Source organism: Lissotriton vulgaris, chromosome 7 (assembly GCF_964263255.1).
Source record: "Lissotriton vulgaris chromosome 7, aLisVul1.2, whole genome shotgun sequence".
Lineage (NCBI taxonomy): Eukaryota > Metazoa > Chordata > Amphibia > Caudata > Salamandridae > Lissotriton > Lissotriton vulgaris.
Genome location: NC_141695.1, coordinates 1,699,190,327 through 1,699,207,644, shown reverse-complemented (window position 1 = coordinate 1,699,207,644; position 17,318 = coordinate 1,699,190,327). Strand labels below are relative to the sequence as shown.

At 53.0% G+C, this 17,318-nt stretch overlaps 1 protein-coding gene across 2 annotated transcripts in view; it reads right to left on the bottom strand.

The window, feature by feature from the left end:
* Nucleotides 1-17,318, bottom strand: part of OGFR (opioid growth factor receptor) — a 127,662-nt gene that overhangs the window by 14,794 nt on the left and 95,550 nt on the right. For both annotated transcript variants that reach the window (XM_086932831.1, XM_086932830.1), the window contains one exon: nt 15,715-15,863. In XM_086932831.1, coding sequence (XP_086788957.1) covers nt 15,715-15,863 — 149 coding nt within the window. The remainder of the gene's footprint in view (nt 1-15,714; nt 15,864-17,318) is intronic.

The window sequence follows — 17,318 nt, the reverse complement described above, 5'->3', positions numbered from 1 at the left end:
TCGACTCATCGAGGGGGTAGGTGGGAGGGGTTGAATGAAAAAAATATATAAAATAAAACTTACCGCTCCATGCCAGCTTCTGGATGGGTCCCGACTCCCGCCGTCCAGTCATGACTCCTGCGCTTTCCAATTCCGGCCGGCTGCAGCTCCCCTCATCATCAGGAATGGCAGCCTCCCTCCCTTACCTTGCCTATCACAACGCTGCAATGGCAGTGTTGTGATTGGTGAGTCGCATGGGAGAGCGCCCCAGCAGCGCCATTTCCTCTATGTAGGCAGTGTACATAGAGAAAAAGGAAGAGTGGGTGGTCCTGTTCGAGGGCGGGGGGGGGGGGGGGGGGGGGGGGGAGGGGGGAGTGGCTTTGCCACTGTTGTGCATACGGACTGTTTGGTCGGCCCAACCACTTCCCTCCTGCCCTCGAGCAGGACCGCCACCCCCAACCATGCACTTCTGCTTTCTTGCCGTGCGAGAAGTTAGAAACATAAAATGGTAGTTATTACCATTTATGTTTCTGCCTTCTCACACTATGAAAAAGCAGAGGGCGGTGCCCAAACGTCCCTATGGAGGAGCCGCCACCGTGCCCCAGTAGCATTCCCACTGGGGCCACTTCACTGCATCATCATTCGCCCTAAACATCTTCCAAAGTATGAGGTCCAAAAAAACATTTGTGTAGCGGATCTTGGCCTTACTTAATTTGAAAACCACTACAAAGCTTGATGACAACTGATATCTACATATGTTGATACATTATATGTATTTAATGACCAAGAGGGGGGGCGTGGCTAGCCAGGCTGCGGGATGGCCGCCATCTGAGCGAGTTCCGCCGGCAATGGGGGAAAATCCTGTCATTATCCTGTAATCCGGTAGATTTGGAGACCAGCTGCTAGCGCCCGTGAACCCTGCTCACCTGGTGCATGAGACCATTGGTTCGCAATTCCCCGACGCCGAAGTCCTGAGGCCATTGGGACCCATCCTGCAGCGCCCGGGTCATCCCCCCTGCTGGCGGCCGAGGCCGGAGGTTCTCTTCCTCCGCGAGCCTGCGAACTAAAGACCATGGTCGAGCGGGCCATCTGTTGATCTTCGCGCGAGGCCCCGGGAGGGGCTCTGTAGCGCTGCCAGGGCATAGAAGAGGAGGCGTGCATTATCTCCCAGGAGTGCGCTGGATGAAGTGTTTGGAGTCCCGGCGGAGCTGTGACCTGAGAGGTGGCGCGGAACACGGGTGAACACAAAGACAGGCGGCGCCATATTTAACTCTGCCAAGAGGTCTTGGCGGGGGGGTCGGACCTGCAGCGGACTGCGGACCGGCTGCCGCGGCATACAGACATCCGTAGGAGGTAAGGGGGCACAGCGCTGCTTTCCAGGATAGGTGGCAAGACTCTCTCTCTCCCCCCCCCCCCCCATGTGAGGCAACCTGAAGGCGCAGGGAAGACCTGCGTGGCGCACTCCAGATACCATAAGCGTGGGCAGCGTGGGATAGTGACAGTCTCTCACTACTGCAACCTAAAGACTCATTACGGCATTTGGAGGACGCTCGTATCACAGGAGAGCGGGTCTACAGCGCACTAGCCCGGTCTAGCGGGTCCTACATCAGCGCATTGTAACTAAAGCCGCCATCTTACCTGCCGGATCACGCAAGGCGATACAACCGCCATTTTCCTGTTGCGCCAAATCTCGAAGAGCTGATCCTGGTGGTGGGGGGGGCGGACGTCACTCTTATGTGCTGATTTTGCTGCAACCGCACCCCCCTCCCCTGTTCTACCTGCGGCCGCGGTGGTACACCACTCTCAATAGGGCCAGTGTACCCGTAGTGGGCCGCCTTGAAAACCTGCTCCCTTGCAATAGCTGAGACCTGAGAGGTGGCGCGGAACACGGGTGAAAACCGAGACTGGCGGTGCCATTTTTGATTCTGCCGAGTGGTCCTGGCGGGGTGTCGGGCCTGCGGCGGACCGCGGACCGGCTGCAGCGGCACGCGGGCATCCGTAGGAGGGAAGGGAGGCACAGAGCTGCATTTCCGGATTGGTGGCGAGACTCCACCCCCCCCCCCCCCTCCAATGGAAGGTAACCTAAGGGCACTGGGAGGACCTACGCGGTGCACTCCAGACACAATAAGCGTGGGCTGCGTGGGATAGTTACAGTCTCTCATTACTGCTACCAAAAGACTCATTGCAGCATTTGGAGGACGCTCATATCACAGGGGTGCGGGTCTATCGGGCCCTAAATCAGAGTATTGAAACTAAAGCCGCCATCTTACCCGCCGGACCACACAAGACGATACAACCGCCACTTCCCTGTTGCGACAAATCTCAGAGAGCTGATCCTGGTGGTGGGAGGGGAGGGGGGGGAAGGACATCGCTCTTGAGAGCTGAATCTGTTGCAACCGCAACCCCCCCTGTTCTGCCTGCGGGCCGCGGTGGTGCACCACTTTCAATAGGGCCAGTGTACTCGTAGTGGGCCACTTTGACATCCTGCTCCCTTGAAATAGCGCCTGGTGGGTGGTGGCGGTCCTAGACTCGACACCACAGGGCGCTACCTGCGGTTCTGCCTGAGCTCGGCCGGTGAGTACCCTGCCCAATGGGCACCATGGGGGAAGTCGACACGAGGCAGGCAAAAATAACATTTGATAATGCACGTCCCGCGAAGCCCAAAGGCCCGTCTCCGATGGATGCTGGGGCTGCTGGGGCTGAGGAAGCTGTAGACAATCAGGAAGACGACCTCCGCACCTTAATGCAAAATATGCGCTCCAGTTTACGAAATATTTATGCAAAATTGGACACACTGACCACCCAACTAGATCAGGTTAAAACGCAAGTCTCCACACACGAAACCAGGCTTGATGGTCTAGAAAATAGGCACACTGAGTGCATAGAATTCCAGCACGACACGAAAGAACAACTCCTACACATGGACAAGCTGCTAATGGTCATCAAGGCAAAGAATGATGATTTGGAGGCACGCTCTTGGAGGAACAACCTCCGAATCTCAGGTATTCCGGAGACGACAAACATAGGGAAGATGGAGACGTATGTGACTGATCTTCTGCACGAACTTTTTTTTTTTAGATCAAGTGTATTTTATTGACAGTTGCATTCAAATAAAACAGCGCGGTAAACAGATAGACATAGCCCCATTGCAATGCCGCCCCGAACCCCCACTTCAGTAATCAGAAGGCCATTTTCGGAGCATAGTTCCATGAGTCCGCACAAGAGGGCTGGAGTCTCGCACGGCGTGCCCATTGTCTTTTAAAACCCCCCCCTCACCCCGTCTCCCAAGGACCCTCCCTAACCCCCAACTGCCCCAACCTGAGAACTGACCCCCACCCCCCTCCCCGTTCTGTCCGGTGTGCCTTTCTATGTGCGTGTGTGGTGTACCAGTGTGTCCTCCACTGAGTCTTCACGTCTACTCTCCTGGTGACTTATGGAATTCATCAACTAGTCTAAGGACTTTAAGATATTTCGGGCAGGTGAGCTCCCGGAATTCTTGGGACAATAGGGATATCAGGGGTGCCCATGTTTCTTTAAAGCTATCGGAGGTCTGTGTTAGGGACGCTAGTATCCTCTCCATACCCAGCGTATACCACAGTCGATGAAGCCACCCCGTGTGAGTAGGTTTCCTGGTGGAACCCCAAAGAGAAAGAATATGTTGTGAAGCTGCGCCTATAGTCAATCCCATCTGGCGACCTCGAACTGATTTAAGTGGGAAAGTGAGCTTGTTGGGCAGTCCTAAGATCGCATATGCCGGGAAGCGGGGGATCTCCGTTTCGAAGCATTCATCCACATCCCGAAGGACCTCCACCCAGTACTCTAGCACCATCGGGCAGTCCCAGAGCAGGTGGAGCATGGTCCCTATGTGCCCACAGCCCCTCCAACACAAGGATGTTGCGGCGGGGGTTACCCCTATGTAGGCGCTCCGGTGTCAAGTGCCAATAATATGCCACCTTGACTGCTGCCTCCCGGCTGGCTACATTCCGGGCCGTATGATGCGCCCGGTAATATACGTCCTGCCATTCCCTGTGTGAGAGCTCCCGACCCAGTTCCTTCTCCCATCGCTGCTGTGCCGCGGATTTAGTTGATGGTTGGGGAGGGGTTAAGATCTTATACAGTTCCGTGATCGTCTTTTTATCCGAGGTTTTGGCGAGGAGCCATTTCTCGTAAGGTTTAAGGGCGCGACCAACGTGTGGCACGGTGTCTTTACCTGTGAGCCAGTGCCTCAGCTGGAAGTATTGGTATTTTTGTGGTTTGTTGATTGAGTACCCGTCTTGTATGTCCCTTAGTGACATAAAGCCTTGTGTGTCGAATAGGTGACCAGCGGAGTTGCATTCGGTCAGTTTCCACTGTGGGAAGGAGCCAAGGGCCATTCCGGGAGGAAATGCCGGGTTTTCGAACAGTGGCGTCATCGGTGATGGGAAGGATGTGAGGTCTTTCGACACCGCTACCGCGTCCCAGACCCGTAGCAGTGTTCTGGCGATAGGTGATTTTTTAATATATGCTGGTCTGTCCGTTCGGGCCAGAAACGGGATCTTCCAAAGTGGCATTCCGGCCATGGCCCTGTCTTGGAATAGCCATTGCTTCTCTGACATTGGCCTGGACCACTCCAGTAAGTATTGCATCTGTGTAGCCTGAAAGTACCTCTTCAGGTCGGGAACCCCCAATCCTCCCTCCGTGGGAACGCGTGTGAGCAGATCTCGCCGCATCCTAGGCAGTTTGCCTGCCCATACATATTGCTGTATGGTGTCCTGCAGTTTTTTGAGCATGCCTATCGGCGGGGTGATTGGTATGGTTTGAAACAGATATAACACCTTTGGCAGCAGGGACATCTTGACCGCCGCCACCCGCCCTAGCCACGAGAGCGGTTGTTGTTTCCAACGTCTGACATCCTCTTGGATGTTTGCAAGCAATTTAGTGTAGTTTAGCTCCACCGTTTGAGCTGTATTGGGCGTGAGTTCGATCCCTAGGTACGGGAGTGCCGTCCGCGTGGCTAGCCCATTCAAGGCGAGCAAGCCCCTATTGGCCTGGTGGGTATTGCACCCCAGGGGGAGAACGACAGATTTGCCAATATTCATTTTAAAGCCCGACACCGCACCAAAGCGTTCCATCTCTTCCAGGAACGCCGGTATCGAGATCTTGGGGTCGTCGACCGCTACCAAGACGTCGTCTGCGAATAAGCTGATCTTGTGTTCCTCCCCCCCAAAAGTAACACCCTTGATGGCCCGATTGTCCCTCACACGTTGGGCGAAAGGCTCTATGTAGAGGGCGAACAGTAGGGGAGAGAGCGGACAGCCCTGCCTCGTGCCTCGGCCAATGTCGAACGGTTTGGGGCTAGTGCCGTTTACCTTAACCGTTGCTCGAGGAGAGGTGTAGCAACTGGCCACCCATGCCCTGAACCTCTCGCCCAGCCCAAATCTCTCCAGTGTACGGTCAAGGTGGCTCCAGTCCACCCGGTCGAACGCTTTTTCGGCATCGACAGAGAGAAGGGCTGCGTCCGAGGCGTTAAAACACGCCTTCTCTATCAGATGCAACAGGCGTTTGGTATTATCCGAGCTTTGGCGGGTGGGGACGAAGCCTGCCTGATCTGGCTCTATTATGCCGGGGAGACACGGGCCCAGTCTTGCTGCTAGGATCCCGGTGAAAAGTTTCAGGTCTATATTTAGGAGGGAAATCGGCCGGTAAGCCGCGCATGTGGTCTTGTCCTTACCTGGTTTGGGTAAAACGATAACGGCTGCCTCCAGCATTTCTGGAGGGATCGATCCCGGCCCTCGGAAGGAGTTGAACAGCCTCGTAAGTACCGGAGCCAGGAAGGGGCAGAAAGACTTATAGAAGCCCGCTGAGAATCCATCCGGGCCGGGCGCCTTTAGCGGTTTGAGGCGTGCGATAGCAGAGATCACTTCTAAGCGGATAGGAACGTCCAGTGTTAGGGCGTTCGCCTCGGTGAGGGCTGCCACGTTAGCCCCCTCTAAATATGTGACTCCCTCGTCTGCAGCCGTGTTGGAGTCAGCCGCGAGTGTAGCATAAAACGACTTAAATGCCTCAGCTATCAGGTCATCCTCTCGGATCTCTTGACCCCCTTCCTCGCATATGAGCGGGATTTTGGCCCGGACGGTCCTCGCCTTGAGCTTATTGGCGAGTAAACGACCCGTCCTGTCCTGTCCCCCCCCTACATAATACATATGTTTAAGGCGTAGTGCGGCGTATTCCGCCCGGTCAAGATCCAGGCTCGCCAGCTGAGCCCTGGCCGCCTTTAGCTGTCGCCATATTCTAGGGGCCCCAGTTCGACTATGCGCCTGTTCCAGCGCAAGCACCTGTGCCGATAATTCCTGTCGGCGTTCCTTCCGTTCCTTGTTTTCCACTGCCGATATTGCGATCAGCTCCCCCCTAACAACTGCTTTGAGTGCTCCCCAGATCGCCGTTAGTGCCACCTCCCCGGAGTCATTCTGGGTTAAATAATCTTTGATGCGTTGGCTAATTTGCTCGGTGACTCCCTTGTGGGAGAGTAAGGGTTCGCGGAGACGCCAATTGCCCCTGTGCGCCGTCTGACGTGGCACCTGCAGGCGCAACACCACTGCGTCGTGGTCCGATAGGGCGGCCGGGGCCATATCTATATCCAGTGTCATGGGGGCCAGATCCGCAGAGCTGATGAAGTGATCAAGTCTAGCATATGTGTGGTGCACATGAGAATAGAAGGTGTACCCCGGTGCTGTCTGGTGAGCCTCCCTCCAGGTGTCGAGGAACCCCCGGTCTATGAGCCAACGCCTCCCCTCCGCGGAAAGTGCCCCTGAGTCGCCAAACCTCTTACCTGACCTGTCCCTGTCGTTATCCATGACCAAATTGATGTCCCCACCAATCAGTATGTGTTGTGAGCCAGTGTTTAGGACGTCTGAGAGTGCCCCAGTGAGAAATACCTCCTGTTTCGTATTAGGCGCATAGATGGACCCCACTACAAGTAATAGGCTCCCTATGTGAATTGTGTGAGCCAGCAGCCTGCCCCTGACCTCCGCTACCTTGTCCCCCACCCTGCCCTTGAAGTGTTTAGCAAATAGTAAGGCCACTCCTGCCTTTTTCTCCGTAGTGGAGGAGTAAATCTGAGTTGGAAACGCTCTGGACCTCATGCGATGCCAATCTTTAGCTAGTAGATGTGTCTCCTGTAGGAGGCACACCGCCGCCCCTGAGTGTTCTAAATACGAGAGCACCGCTCTCCTCTTAATGGGGCTGTTCAGCCCTTTAACATTGAGGGTGGGAATCTGGAGAACCTCCTCAGCCATGAGAATGCGGGCAATCCTCCGCTCCATGCCAACGACCCTGTGGACGGACACCCCCCCACCTAATCCTGTGTCTACGCTAGTGGAGCGCACCCGGACAGAACCCCAGAACTTTCCCCGCGACCCCCCCCCCCCCCCGACCCCCCCCTCCCTTCCGTTACCCCGCCCTGGACCAAATCCAAAACCCAAACTGTTGAACATTGTCCCAGGCCTATAAAAGTCTGTCCAGGCCTGTGGTGAACGAGTTTACGTGTGGCAGTGGTGGCCCAAGACTCCCCGTCCCGCCCCCGACCGTGTCGCCACAACTTAGCTGAGAGTGACCATCATTGCAGTCTCAGGAGTCGGCGCCAGTGTCCTTGGAGACCTCCTGAATCGCGGCAGCTTGTTCTTGCGCCATTGTTTCTGAATTGGGCTCGAGGTTCTTCTTAGAGGGCCGGCCCCGTCTCACTTTTTGCCAGCCATCGCTAGTCGCTCGCGGGGATCTGGAGGAAGCCCTGTCGGACCGCCCCTCATCGTCGTTCTCCGGTCGATCCTCCTCGTGATGAATGCCCAGCACGGCGCAGGTGTCGCGCAGGGATCGCAGCTGGTGCAGGGCCCTGTTCCATCTGAATATCAGTCGAAACGGATGCCCCAAGAGTAGGGGACCCCCTCTTTGCGGAGAAATGCAGTGGCCACCTTGAACGACCTCCGCTTTTGCAGGGTAATAGACGATAAGTCTTGGAACAGTTCCACCGCATGGCCTTGGAAGCGAAGGGGTTGCTTGAGGCGTGCCGCTTTTAGTATGCGTTCTTTAAGAGGGTAGTCCGGCAGGAAAGCCAAGATGTCTGGCGGGGGACCCTGAGACCGGCGGGCCGGACCTACCCGATGGGCTCTATCAATACGGATCTCAAGCTCGTCGTCAGCGTCGAGCACTGCCCGGAACATGGTTTGTAGGTATCCTGCCATGTCGTCCCCCTCTGCTTTGGTTGGCACATTTCTGACCCTGATGTTGTTGCGCCCCGAGCGGTTCTCCAGGTCCTCAGTGTGAGATTGAAGGTCCGTTTGTTGCTCATTGAGCCGAATTATTTCTTGCCGCAGGAGCTCTATCTCTTCACCTCTGGCCTGTCCCGTGAGCTCGTTCGCGGCCACCCTTTCCCCGAGGTCGTCGACATCCCGTCGGAGTTCTTTGAATTCCCCAGCCCTTTCTTGCCTGAAGGTTTGGATGTCCTCCTTAAGAGAGGCAAAGAGGGCCTCCATGAATGCCTTGGTCGCAAGGGCCTCTCGTGCTGCGTTGTCTTTACCTTTAGGAGGAGGCACTTGAGCCGGTTTGTCCGGGCGCTTATCAACTTTAGGGGTCCCTTTGGACAACATCTCAGACATGTTGCGGTTCCCTTTGCGGCTAGAAGCTGCCATCCCGCTCCCCTCTGCCGGACTGGATGCCCAGTCTGGGCGCTGTCCTTGACTGTACTCCTGCTCGTCTGCGACAGGTGCGTGTGGGGGGGAAGGAGTGTTGCGTGGCTGGATGGCGGTTTGATTCAGCGCGGGCCGTCGGCCGCCGGACCCAGGAGCTAGGAGTGTGCTGTCTCGAGGATGGCTCCCAGGCACGTTAAACCCCGCGGGTATCCCGGGGTCCAGGGCACTACTCCCCGATCTCCCTCTGGTGCGCTGCGGTGTCTGCGACCTTAGTCCTTCCTTATACCGCCACTCTTGGACCCTATGTTGCTGGGGCCGTCTCCGTTCGCTGCCCGTGGAGTACCCCCTGTCCTCTCCCAAGCGTTCCAGATATAACTCCCTTTCACCTCCTTATGTGTGGGTCCGCTGCTGTTGATTGCGGCCATATGCAGCCTGGCGTCCGGGCCCCTCACTCGAACCAAGGCCGCCCCGCTTTGGGCCCTGTTGTGTCTCTTGTGCTGCTGGGCCTTGGGGAGCCCCCGCCTTAAGTGCTCCGACTCTGCAGGGCCCCTCTGTAGCTGCTCTGACTGTATAGGGCCCCGTGTGGGCTCCCACTCTCCCGGCCCCGTCAGGGCCTCGGCTGCCCAGTCCGTTGCCTCGCCACCTCCAGTGTCTAGGCCCAAGCCAGGGCCTCGCGCGATCCGCTGGCCCCAGGGGCACCTTGCGTCTCCGCCTCAAATCCGCCGATGTTGTAGGCCCCCTTGCAGATGCACCGTCTTTGTAGAGCCCCGCTCAGGCTCGCTGCTTCTGGCCCCGTCAGAGCCTCGACCGCTCCGCCCGGAGCTCCGGCACCTCCGGCATCTAGGCCCAAGCCGGGGCCTCGCGTGATCTGTGCCGCCGGCCCCCGGGGCACTCCGTGTCGGCGGCTGTTTCTTTTAGGCCCGCCACTCGCCCCGGGCCCGCACTGTCTCGTAAGCGCTGTGTCCGCCGGTGGAACCTCCAGCAGCGCAGCGCCGTCCCCCAGGACGCCGCGGAGACTCGAAAGCACCTTTTTGCCTCGGAGCCGGGTTCGCAGTTTTCGCGCCCTCAGGCCGCCGCGGCCCGCTCTCGCACTCCACGGTCTCCTCCTCCGCCACCTCGTCTCGGCGGGGGCCCAGGCTGCTCAGCCAAGATCCCGCTCGCTGGCTGCCCTCGGCGGTGGGGGCTCGGTGCAGGAAGGTCCGCTTATAGTCCCGGTCGGGGAATCGGGAACGGGGAGCCCGCTGGAGCCATGTCTCACTGAGCCGCCATCTTGGCCACGCCCCCGCCTGCACGAACTTTTTGACCCAAATCTATCCCCATTGTTGGTGGTGGAATGGGCGCACAGGCAGCTAGGCCCGAAACCGCCGGTGGGCGGCACGCCGCGACGCATTCTAGCAAAATTACTCAATTATTAGACAGGGATCTAATCTTGAAGCTAGCACGTGAAAAAGGTCAAATTTCTCACAAGGGTAATAGTGTCTCCTTCTACCCAGACTTCACGCCGATGGTGCAGGCCGCGAGGAGAGAGTTTCTGCCTGCCAAACGGCTGTTACTGCAGGCGCAAATACCATATGCGCTCCTATACCCAGCCAAACTTAGGTTATCACAGGATGGGTCGGCACATTTCTTCACAGACGCCAAATCTGCCCTTAAGTTTGCTAAACACATCTGCGGCACAAAGAAGAAAACTCCACATGTGTTGCAGGGCCAAGAAGGAGATCACCTTAGTGATAATGATTGAAATGTAACTTTGATAATTTCTTTACTTCTGGGGTGCTGTTCAGATGATGCCCGGGGGGGACGGGGTGACTATGTATGTTACATGACAATTTTGTGCCTCTTGGTGTCGATTGCTGGATAACATGTGGGTTGTTGGGCTGCAGCTTGACGGGCTTGGCTGGACATGACACTACAGCACCGCAGCTGCATACGAACTCCCCATGGCCACCCTGTGCAAACAGGGGTGTATGTATGGGGATCCTCGCCCACCTGGGGTGTTTCCCAATGTTTAGTTGTTACCACGCTCTACATGGCTACGGGGGGGTTCACACAACCTGATTGGGGGGGGTTGGGGTGGGAGGGGGGTCAGTTGGGGGTTTGTTATGGCATAGGTCGCTAAACTTTCAGTTCTCAATAGGACTGCATCACAAGACAGCTAGACCTCCACGTGGGGGACTACGAGAGCTAAAGAAAGAGTATCCAAGGGTGCGAATAGCGATGTAATTAGGATCCTAACATGGAACTTACGGGGAGTAAATGATGGCAGAAAGGCAAGGTTGATGCATGCTTATTTACAGAGACATAAGATAGATATTTGCCTATTACAGGAAATCCATCTCAACTCGAAACCGTCAGTATAATTGAGTCACGGCAGATGGGGTGAAGTATATTCCGCAATTTACTCAAACTATGCAAAGGGGGTAGCAATTCTGGTGCGCCGTGGGCTGGACTGGAGGGAATGTCTCACATATTCTGACCTGAAAGGGAGGTATATCGTGGCTCATGGGAAGTTGTGTGACAAACCAGTAGTACTAGTCAATGTGTATGGTCCGAACACGGATACGCCAGAATTTTTCAGGGATGTTTGGGCTCGCATTGATGCGGTGAACTGTTCAACTATCATCTGGGGGGGCGATTTTAATGTGGGTCTGGATGATACGCTAGATCGCAAAAGGGACATCCAGACAGTTACACCCCCACGCCTGCCTGGCTCTCTTAGATGTCATCTGATTGACATATGGAGAGTGCGCCACCCAGGGACCCTAGAAGGTACATGCATTTCCAGTCAACACGCGGCCTGGTCCAGATTGGACTTCTGACTGATATCCCCGGATATTGCCACTTGGACTACGGAAGTTAAGCACCTCGCCCGGTCACTGTCGGATCATGCACCGTGCCTCCTTGAATTGGCGCCTCCGAATGCGGTTACACGGGCATTTCACTGGAGGCTCCCCCCACATGCCCTGTTGGATGACACATTTAAAGAGGAGATTAAAATTTACATTGTAGATTACTTCGCTCTAAACACAGGTTCGGTGTCTACAGAATCAGCACTCTGGGAGGCATTTAAGGTAGTGATCCATGGGCAATGTATAGCGCGACAGGCTGGCGTGCTGAAGGCCATTAGGGGCACCATAGGGGCGCTAGAGGGGCGAATCAAAGAACTCGAGCGCACGTTTTGCATTACTCCTAGCCCCGAGACTGCAGTGGATATTAAAGAGAAACTATTGGAATTTGCGGAGGAGGCACAATGCAAGCTAAAATTCTTAGGTAAACAGGCGGAAGCTAGAAGGTACGGAGAAGGGGATAGGCCGAGTCGCACGCTGGCAGGACTCATTAGGAAAGCAAAAACCACACCCTTTATACACACGATCAATAATCCTGACGGCATTGCCGTTACAGGGAAGGGGGCGATATTGAAAGAGTTTACAGCTTTCTATTCCAATCTCTACAATACCACACAACTCGAGGTTCCAGAGCACTTATCAGACTTTCCAGAATCCATAGCGTTGGTGTGGTTTAATGACACACATCGTAAATATATGGATCTCCCGGTAACAGTAGAAGATATCAGAAAAGTGATAAATAGCCTACCCCTAAACAAAGCCCCTGGGCCAGACGGCCTTACAACAGCGTTCTACAAAGCCTATTCTGAGGAATTGGCGCCAAGATTACACGCAGTGTATGCGGAATCGCTAGAGACGGGTGTTCTCCCGGCGTCCATGAGGGAGGCTTTAATAATGACATTGCTAAAGCCGGACAAAGACGAACAATCGCTTGATTCTTATAGGCCACTGTCCTTAATAAATGTCGACGTCAAAATATATGCTAAGTTCGCAGCTGAACACATCCAGCCTCTCCTCCCGATGGTGGCCCTTCCGGACCGATCGGGGTTCATACCAGGCCGCTCTACGACTCATAACCTCAGAACGCTGTTCTCGGTGCTGCATTACCTCCACCCCACGGTGCATGCTGCTGCCATCTTTTTAGACGCCACAAAGGCGTTCGATTCACTCGAATCGCCCTATATGTTCCGAATATTGGAGCGCATGGGCTTTAGCCCGTTATTTATAGCCCAGGTGCGGCTGCTTTACACCAGCCCGACGGCGCGAGTGCGGGTGAACTGCATGATCACAGAACCATTCGCGGTGACCCGGGGCACGAGGCAAGGCTGTCCACTATCTCCCCTGCTTTTCGCTATTGCGATGGAACCCCTTGCAGCCAGAATAAGGCAACATCACACCGCCAGGGGGATAGGGTTCAGCTCCCGCAGCTTGTTGATATCCATATATGCCAATGACGTAACTCTATATGTCTTGAGCCCCTCAAATAACTTAGACCCCCTATTGCGAGAATTCGTGAAATTCGGCGGGATGTCGGGTATATCAATAAATTGGACCAAGTCCGTGATTTTCCCCCTGACAGGCGGTACCCCTGAGGTGAGGTCGGAGTTTCCTTTGCGTTGGACGGCAGACGAGGTCAAGAACCTGGGGATTTGGCTCAGCCGTAATCTTCAAGATATTTGGACTTCAAATTTTGGACGTGCGGTTGACTGGCTGGAAAGTAAAGTGGCGATTTGGTCTAAACTGCTTCTATCTATTGCAGGGAAAGTGGCCTTGTCCAAAATGGTGATCCTGCCAAAGTTTCTCTATTTATTTGCGAATATTCCAATTCCGCTAACCAAACACTTTTTTAATTGCCTTCGCTCTCATTTACTTTCTTTGGTGTGGGCGGTTGGGCAGGTTCGAGTCTCTTGGGCCCTGCTGACCTTGCCATTGCGACAGGGCGGTTTGGGAGCTCCAGATATGCATCTAAATGCATTATGTGCGCAGGCTCAATTTCTGCATTTCTGGACATACCCCACACCATATAAACCGCATGTTGCGGTCGAGCAGGACTCATTAGCACCCTTGCCCCTGGCGGTAGCTCTCTATCAGAAGAACCCTCGCCCTACTACTGATGTGGACTCCGCTAACAATTTACGGTGGGCATGGCGCGAGTTGCAAAAGCGAGCCCGGCTCCCACTCCTGTACGCGCCTGCCATCCCTTTGAAACACAACCCGATGCTGGCCTGCTTGGAGAATTGTGGGGGACGGGTAGTTTTGGGAGCCACCCAGATTTGCACCTTCGCCGATCTATACCCAGAAGGTGTGTTCAGGGGGCCACAGGCGGAAGAGGAGGGGAAGGTAATCCCAATTAGGGAGGTATTCGCTTATCATCAGCTGAAGGCGGCGTGTCGATCCCTCTGGGAGGGATTTCCGGACGCACCCCCTACGTTGAATGCCTTACAAAATATACTGGCCCGCGCCTCCCCACAGAAATTGGTGACAAGACTGTACAACGAGATGCAAGACCAAGCCCCGATAGTGAGGCCTAAGTCTTTGCTACTCTGGAATGAGGAGCTTGACCCCCCCATATCTGATCAGTGGTCATTCTGTTGTAAACAGCTTTTAGAGCTCTCCCCCAATTATAAGTTGCGCCTCATACATTTTACATTTCTGCATCGTTACTATCGGACCCCGATTAGCCTCTATCGCATGCACCTGCGAGACGATGCTAGATGTTGGAAATGCGGATACGACAATGCTACCTTTCTACATATAGCTTGGAGCTGCCCAAGGCTCGCCGGCTATTGGCAAGAAATATTTGAAGCGGTGAACCAAATAGTCGGCAGGACGGATGACCCATCCCCACATTTAGGCCTGTTGGGTCTGGTGAGCGATACTATACCCAAGAGAATGAAACTACATGCCCTGCTATTGCTGTATGCAAGGTGACAGATTGCTATTAGATGGGGAAGGAGGAAGCTGTCTACATTCAGTTCTTGGTTAGCTGATGTTACGTATGGGCATACACAGTTAGGTATATACTGGGAATTGATGCCCACTGCGTCTAGACCCCGGGATATATGGGAGCCGTTTCTCCAGTGGGCTCGGTCCAGAGCGGACTCCCCTATTTCAGATGGGGTAGGAATTGCACAAGACGAAACAGTGGGATTGCCAGCTTAAGTTAAAACTTCTTTGGCAATCGGCAGTAATTACACCGGAGATTTGGTTTCCCCCCTGGCTTCATCAATATTAGACGGGAGACGGGTCGAGGTACATACGTGCTTGCTGCCGTTGCAATATTATTTACCTCCCCCATGATCGCACTATGGCTGGTACTCTGCACAGTATGATGTTGTATAGGCTACTTTTCAGACGGTATGTATAAGTTAGATTGATGCTCCTGCCTGGGAATGAACGATCATACATCCGAATACGTCAGCTCCTAATGTAACGACTGATGCCGATTTAGTTTGTTTTTACTGGTTTGTTGTGTTGTTCTCATCTTTATGAGTATACACTACCTGATTTACTCCTAATCCGTCAAAAATAAACGGTCATGTCATATTTAACTAGCGTTTATCTTTTTAAATTTGAATCGCAAATACAATAACCAAAGTTCGAAAGTATGAAAGGTGTATAAGGAAATGTGACTTGAAACGCGGCCGGCCCGTAGAGGTTGTAGGCGGCATGCTGTGTTAAACTGTGATACTTATGCGAATAGTCGTCTGCTGCTAGATACCATAAATAAGGAGCTGCCGGCCATGCTATGGTTGTAGGCGATAAGCTGTGTAAATCAAAGTCAACTACCAATATAGGTTTTGAAAACTCAAAAACAAAATAAAAATGACCAAGATCAGCTGTAATTTAGCACTAACATCAAGATTCAACCTCAGTTCTTTGAAACAAACTCATGTTTTTCATACTTTTCAGCCAATGATCAATGACATACTCTTGTCGCTAGGTCTCACAATCTTTCACAATCTGTTTGCTAGCAAATACTACACTCTATGTGGTCAATTAGTGCCACTGCTGCAATCAAACCTGTGACAATCCTATCAATGACAATACGCTGTCAGTATGTATATTCTAAAGTCAATTTCACACTAATTTACCACCAGGTGTCAATGCTGCACAAATGTCTGTCTCTTGTTTCTCCACCCAATGTTTTTCCGGGGAGTCTACAAACATGACCAAGAACAGGGTTTGCATGCCCACCAAAGTTTAAACAAATAGTACATACTCACCAGTTTAGATTCTGAAAACAGACATCATAGTGCTGTGCTCTTTCAAGCTTCCCAGTTTGTTCATCCACAAGTTCTATCCCATAGAAGTCCAACATGAGCTTGTATGCTCGGAGAAACCTTTCTTTCACCTCAGCATTTTCTTTAAAGACCTGTAAAGCACAGAAAGCACATACTGAGCACTTTCACAAAATCCTTTACTATAGCATTCCAGTTGTAGATTGCTTACAACCCCTATATGGGTAGCTAAGGAGCTTAACGACACAGATAGCATGTTTAATTGTAAGAGCGTTTGTTTGGAAGTGTTGTCTTTGCTTTAAAGCGGTTTGAGTTTTTCAAAATTACTTGGAGTAGGACCCATATGGATTTTAGTACATTCCTATGCTATGAGTGATGACCCTTGAAGTTTGGTTACTGTGTTATGGGGTGAAGCGGTTAGCAGTACAGTAGACTAGGAAGTGTGAGAGATAGATGTGCATTTATATAACAGTTCTTTTCTGTTCCCAATCCAATTTCCTATGTTCGCTGTGACAATCGGTCATACACTCGAGGTCCTATGGTTCGGGGGGGATAACAGGTGCAGAAATGCCACTATAAGATGTCAAGTATGGAGATTTGCCAAGATGCACTGCTTTATAATCATACTTTTGTCATCTTGGTGCTCAGTTGTGTGACTATTTGGGACCTGGAGGGTGGAGTATGTTAGGAGTCTTCCAGCTGCCATCAATTTGCAGCAGATCTCTCCTGAATTTGTAAGACCTGTGGTTGGTTTTGAGTGGTTTGTTAAACAGGCTGGTATAGCCTTTATCTGTACAGATGCATGCCTGTCCTGCTGATGATGAGGGATCCGGCAGTGAATTAGTATTGTATGGCAACATGAATTATATCAGATTGAGACTGGGAGAACTATCAAAAAGACTAGAGTTACTGCCCTTAACCGTATGGTTAGAGGTGGGATCGACATTGCTTACCATGTCCCCGGTATGTTTTTGTGGGGTGGGCTATGGTTCGAGGCCTCCATCTCATCATGCAGGATGGTCTTCAGGTGCTGAGTGGTAGGCGGAATTTCTTAATATTGAGTGGGGAGTCATATTATGGTTGGGACAGCGTAATTATTAGATTACATCCGTATCTCTAGGTAATGTCAAGGCTATTTTGGCAGTGCGGGGGTTTAGTTTGGGGAGAGTGCCCATCTTCTAGGTGTGGTGTGCTGGTTGGGACTTTTCATACCTCTGGACCATACTTGTGGTAACAGGAGTGATTACTGTGCTGGGTTCTATCCTAGGGAATGCGGTTGTGTTTCTGCCTCTGCTCCTGGATGCTTTGACTCTTGGCTGGCAATATGTTCTAGAGATTGGCTGCTTGTATGGAGAAAATGGAGCGGGCATATGGATTTCTTATTTGATAGTAGAGTCTAACACGTTGCTTGCCTTTGCTAATTATTTTTCTAGTAGAGACTCTACCACAGATTCCTCATCTTGGATTATTTCCCAAGCATCAGACTGGATCTGGAAAATCTTTAGCAGTACCTCTGCATGCTGGTATTTGCTATTCATAGACTCCACATCAGCCACGTTGGAAGGGACATTGAGGTGCCCCTATCAGCA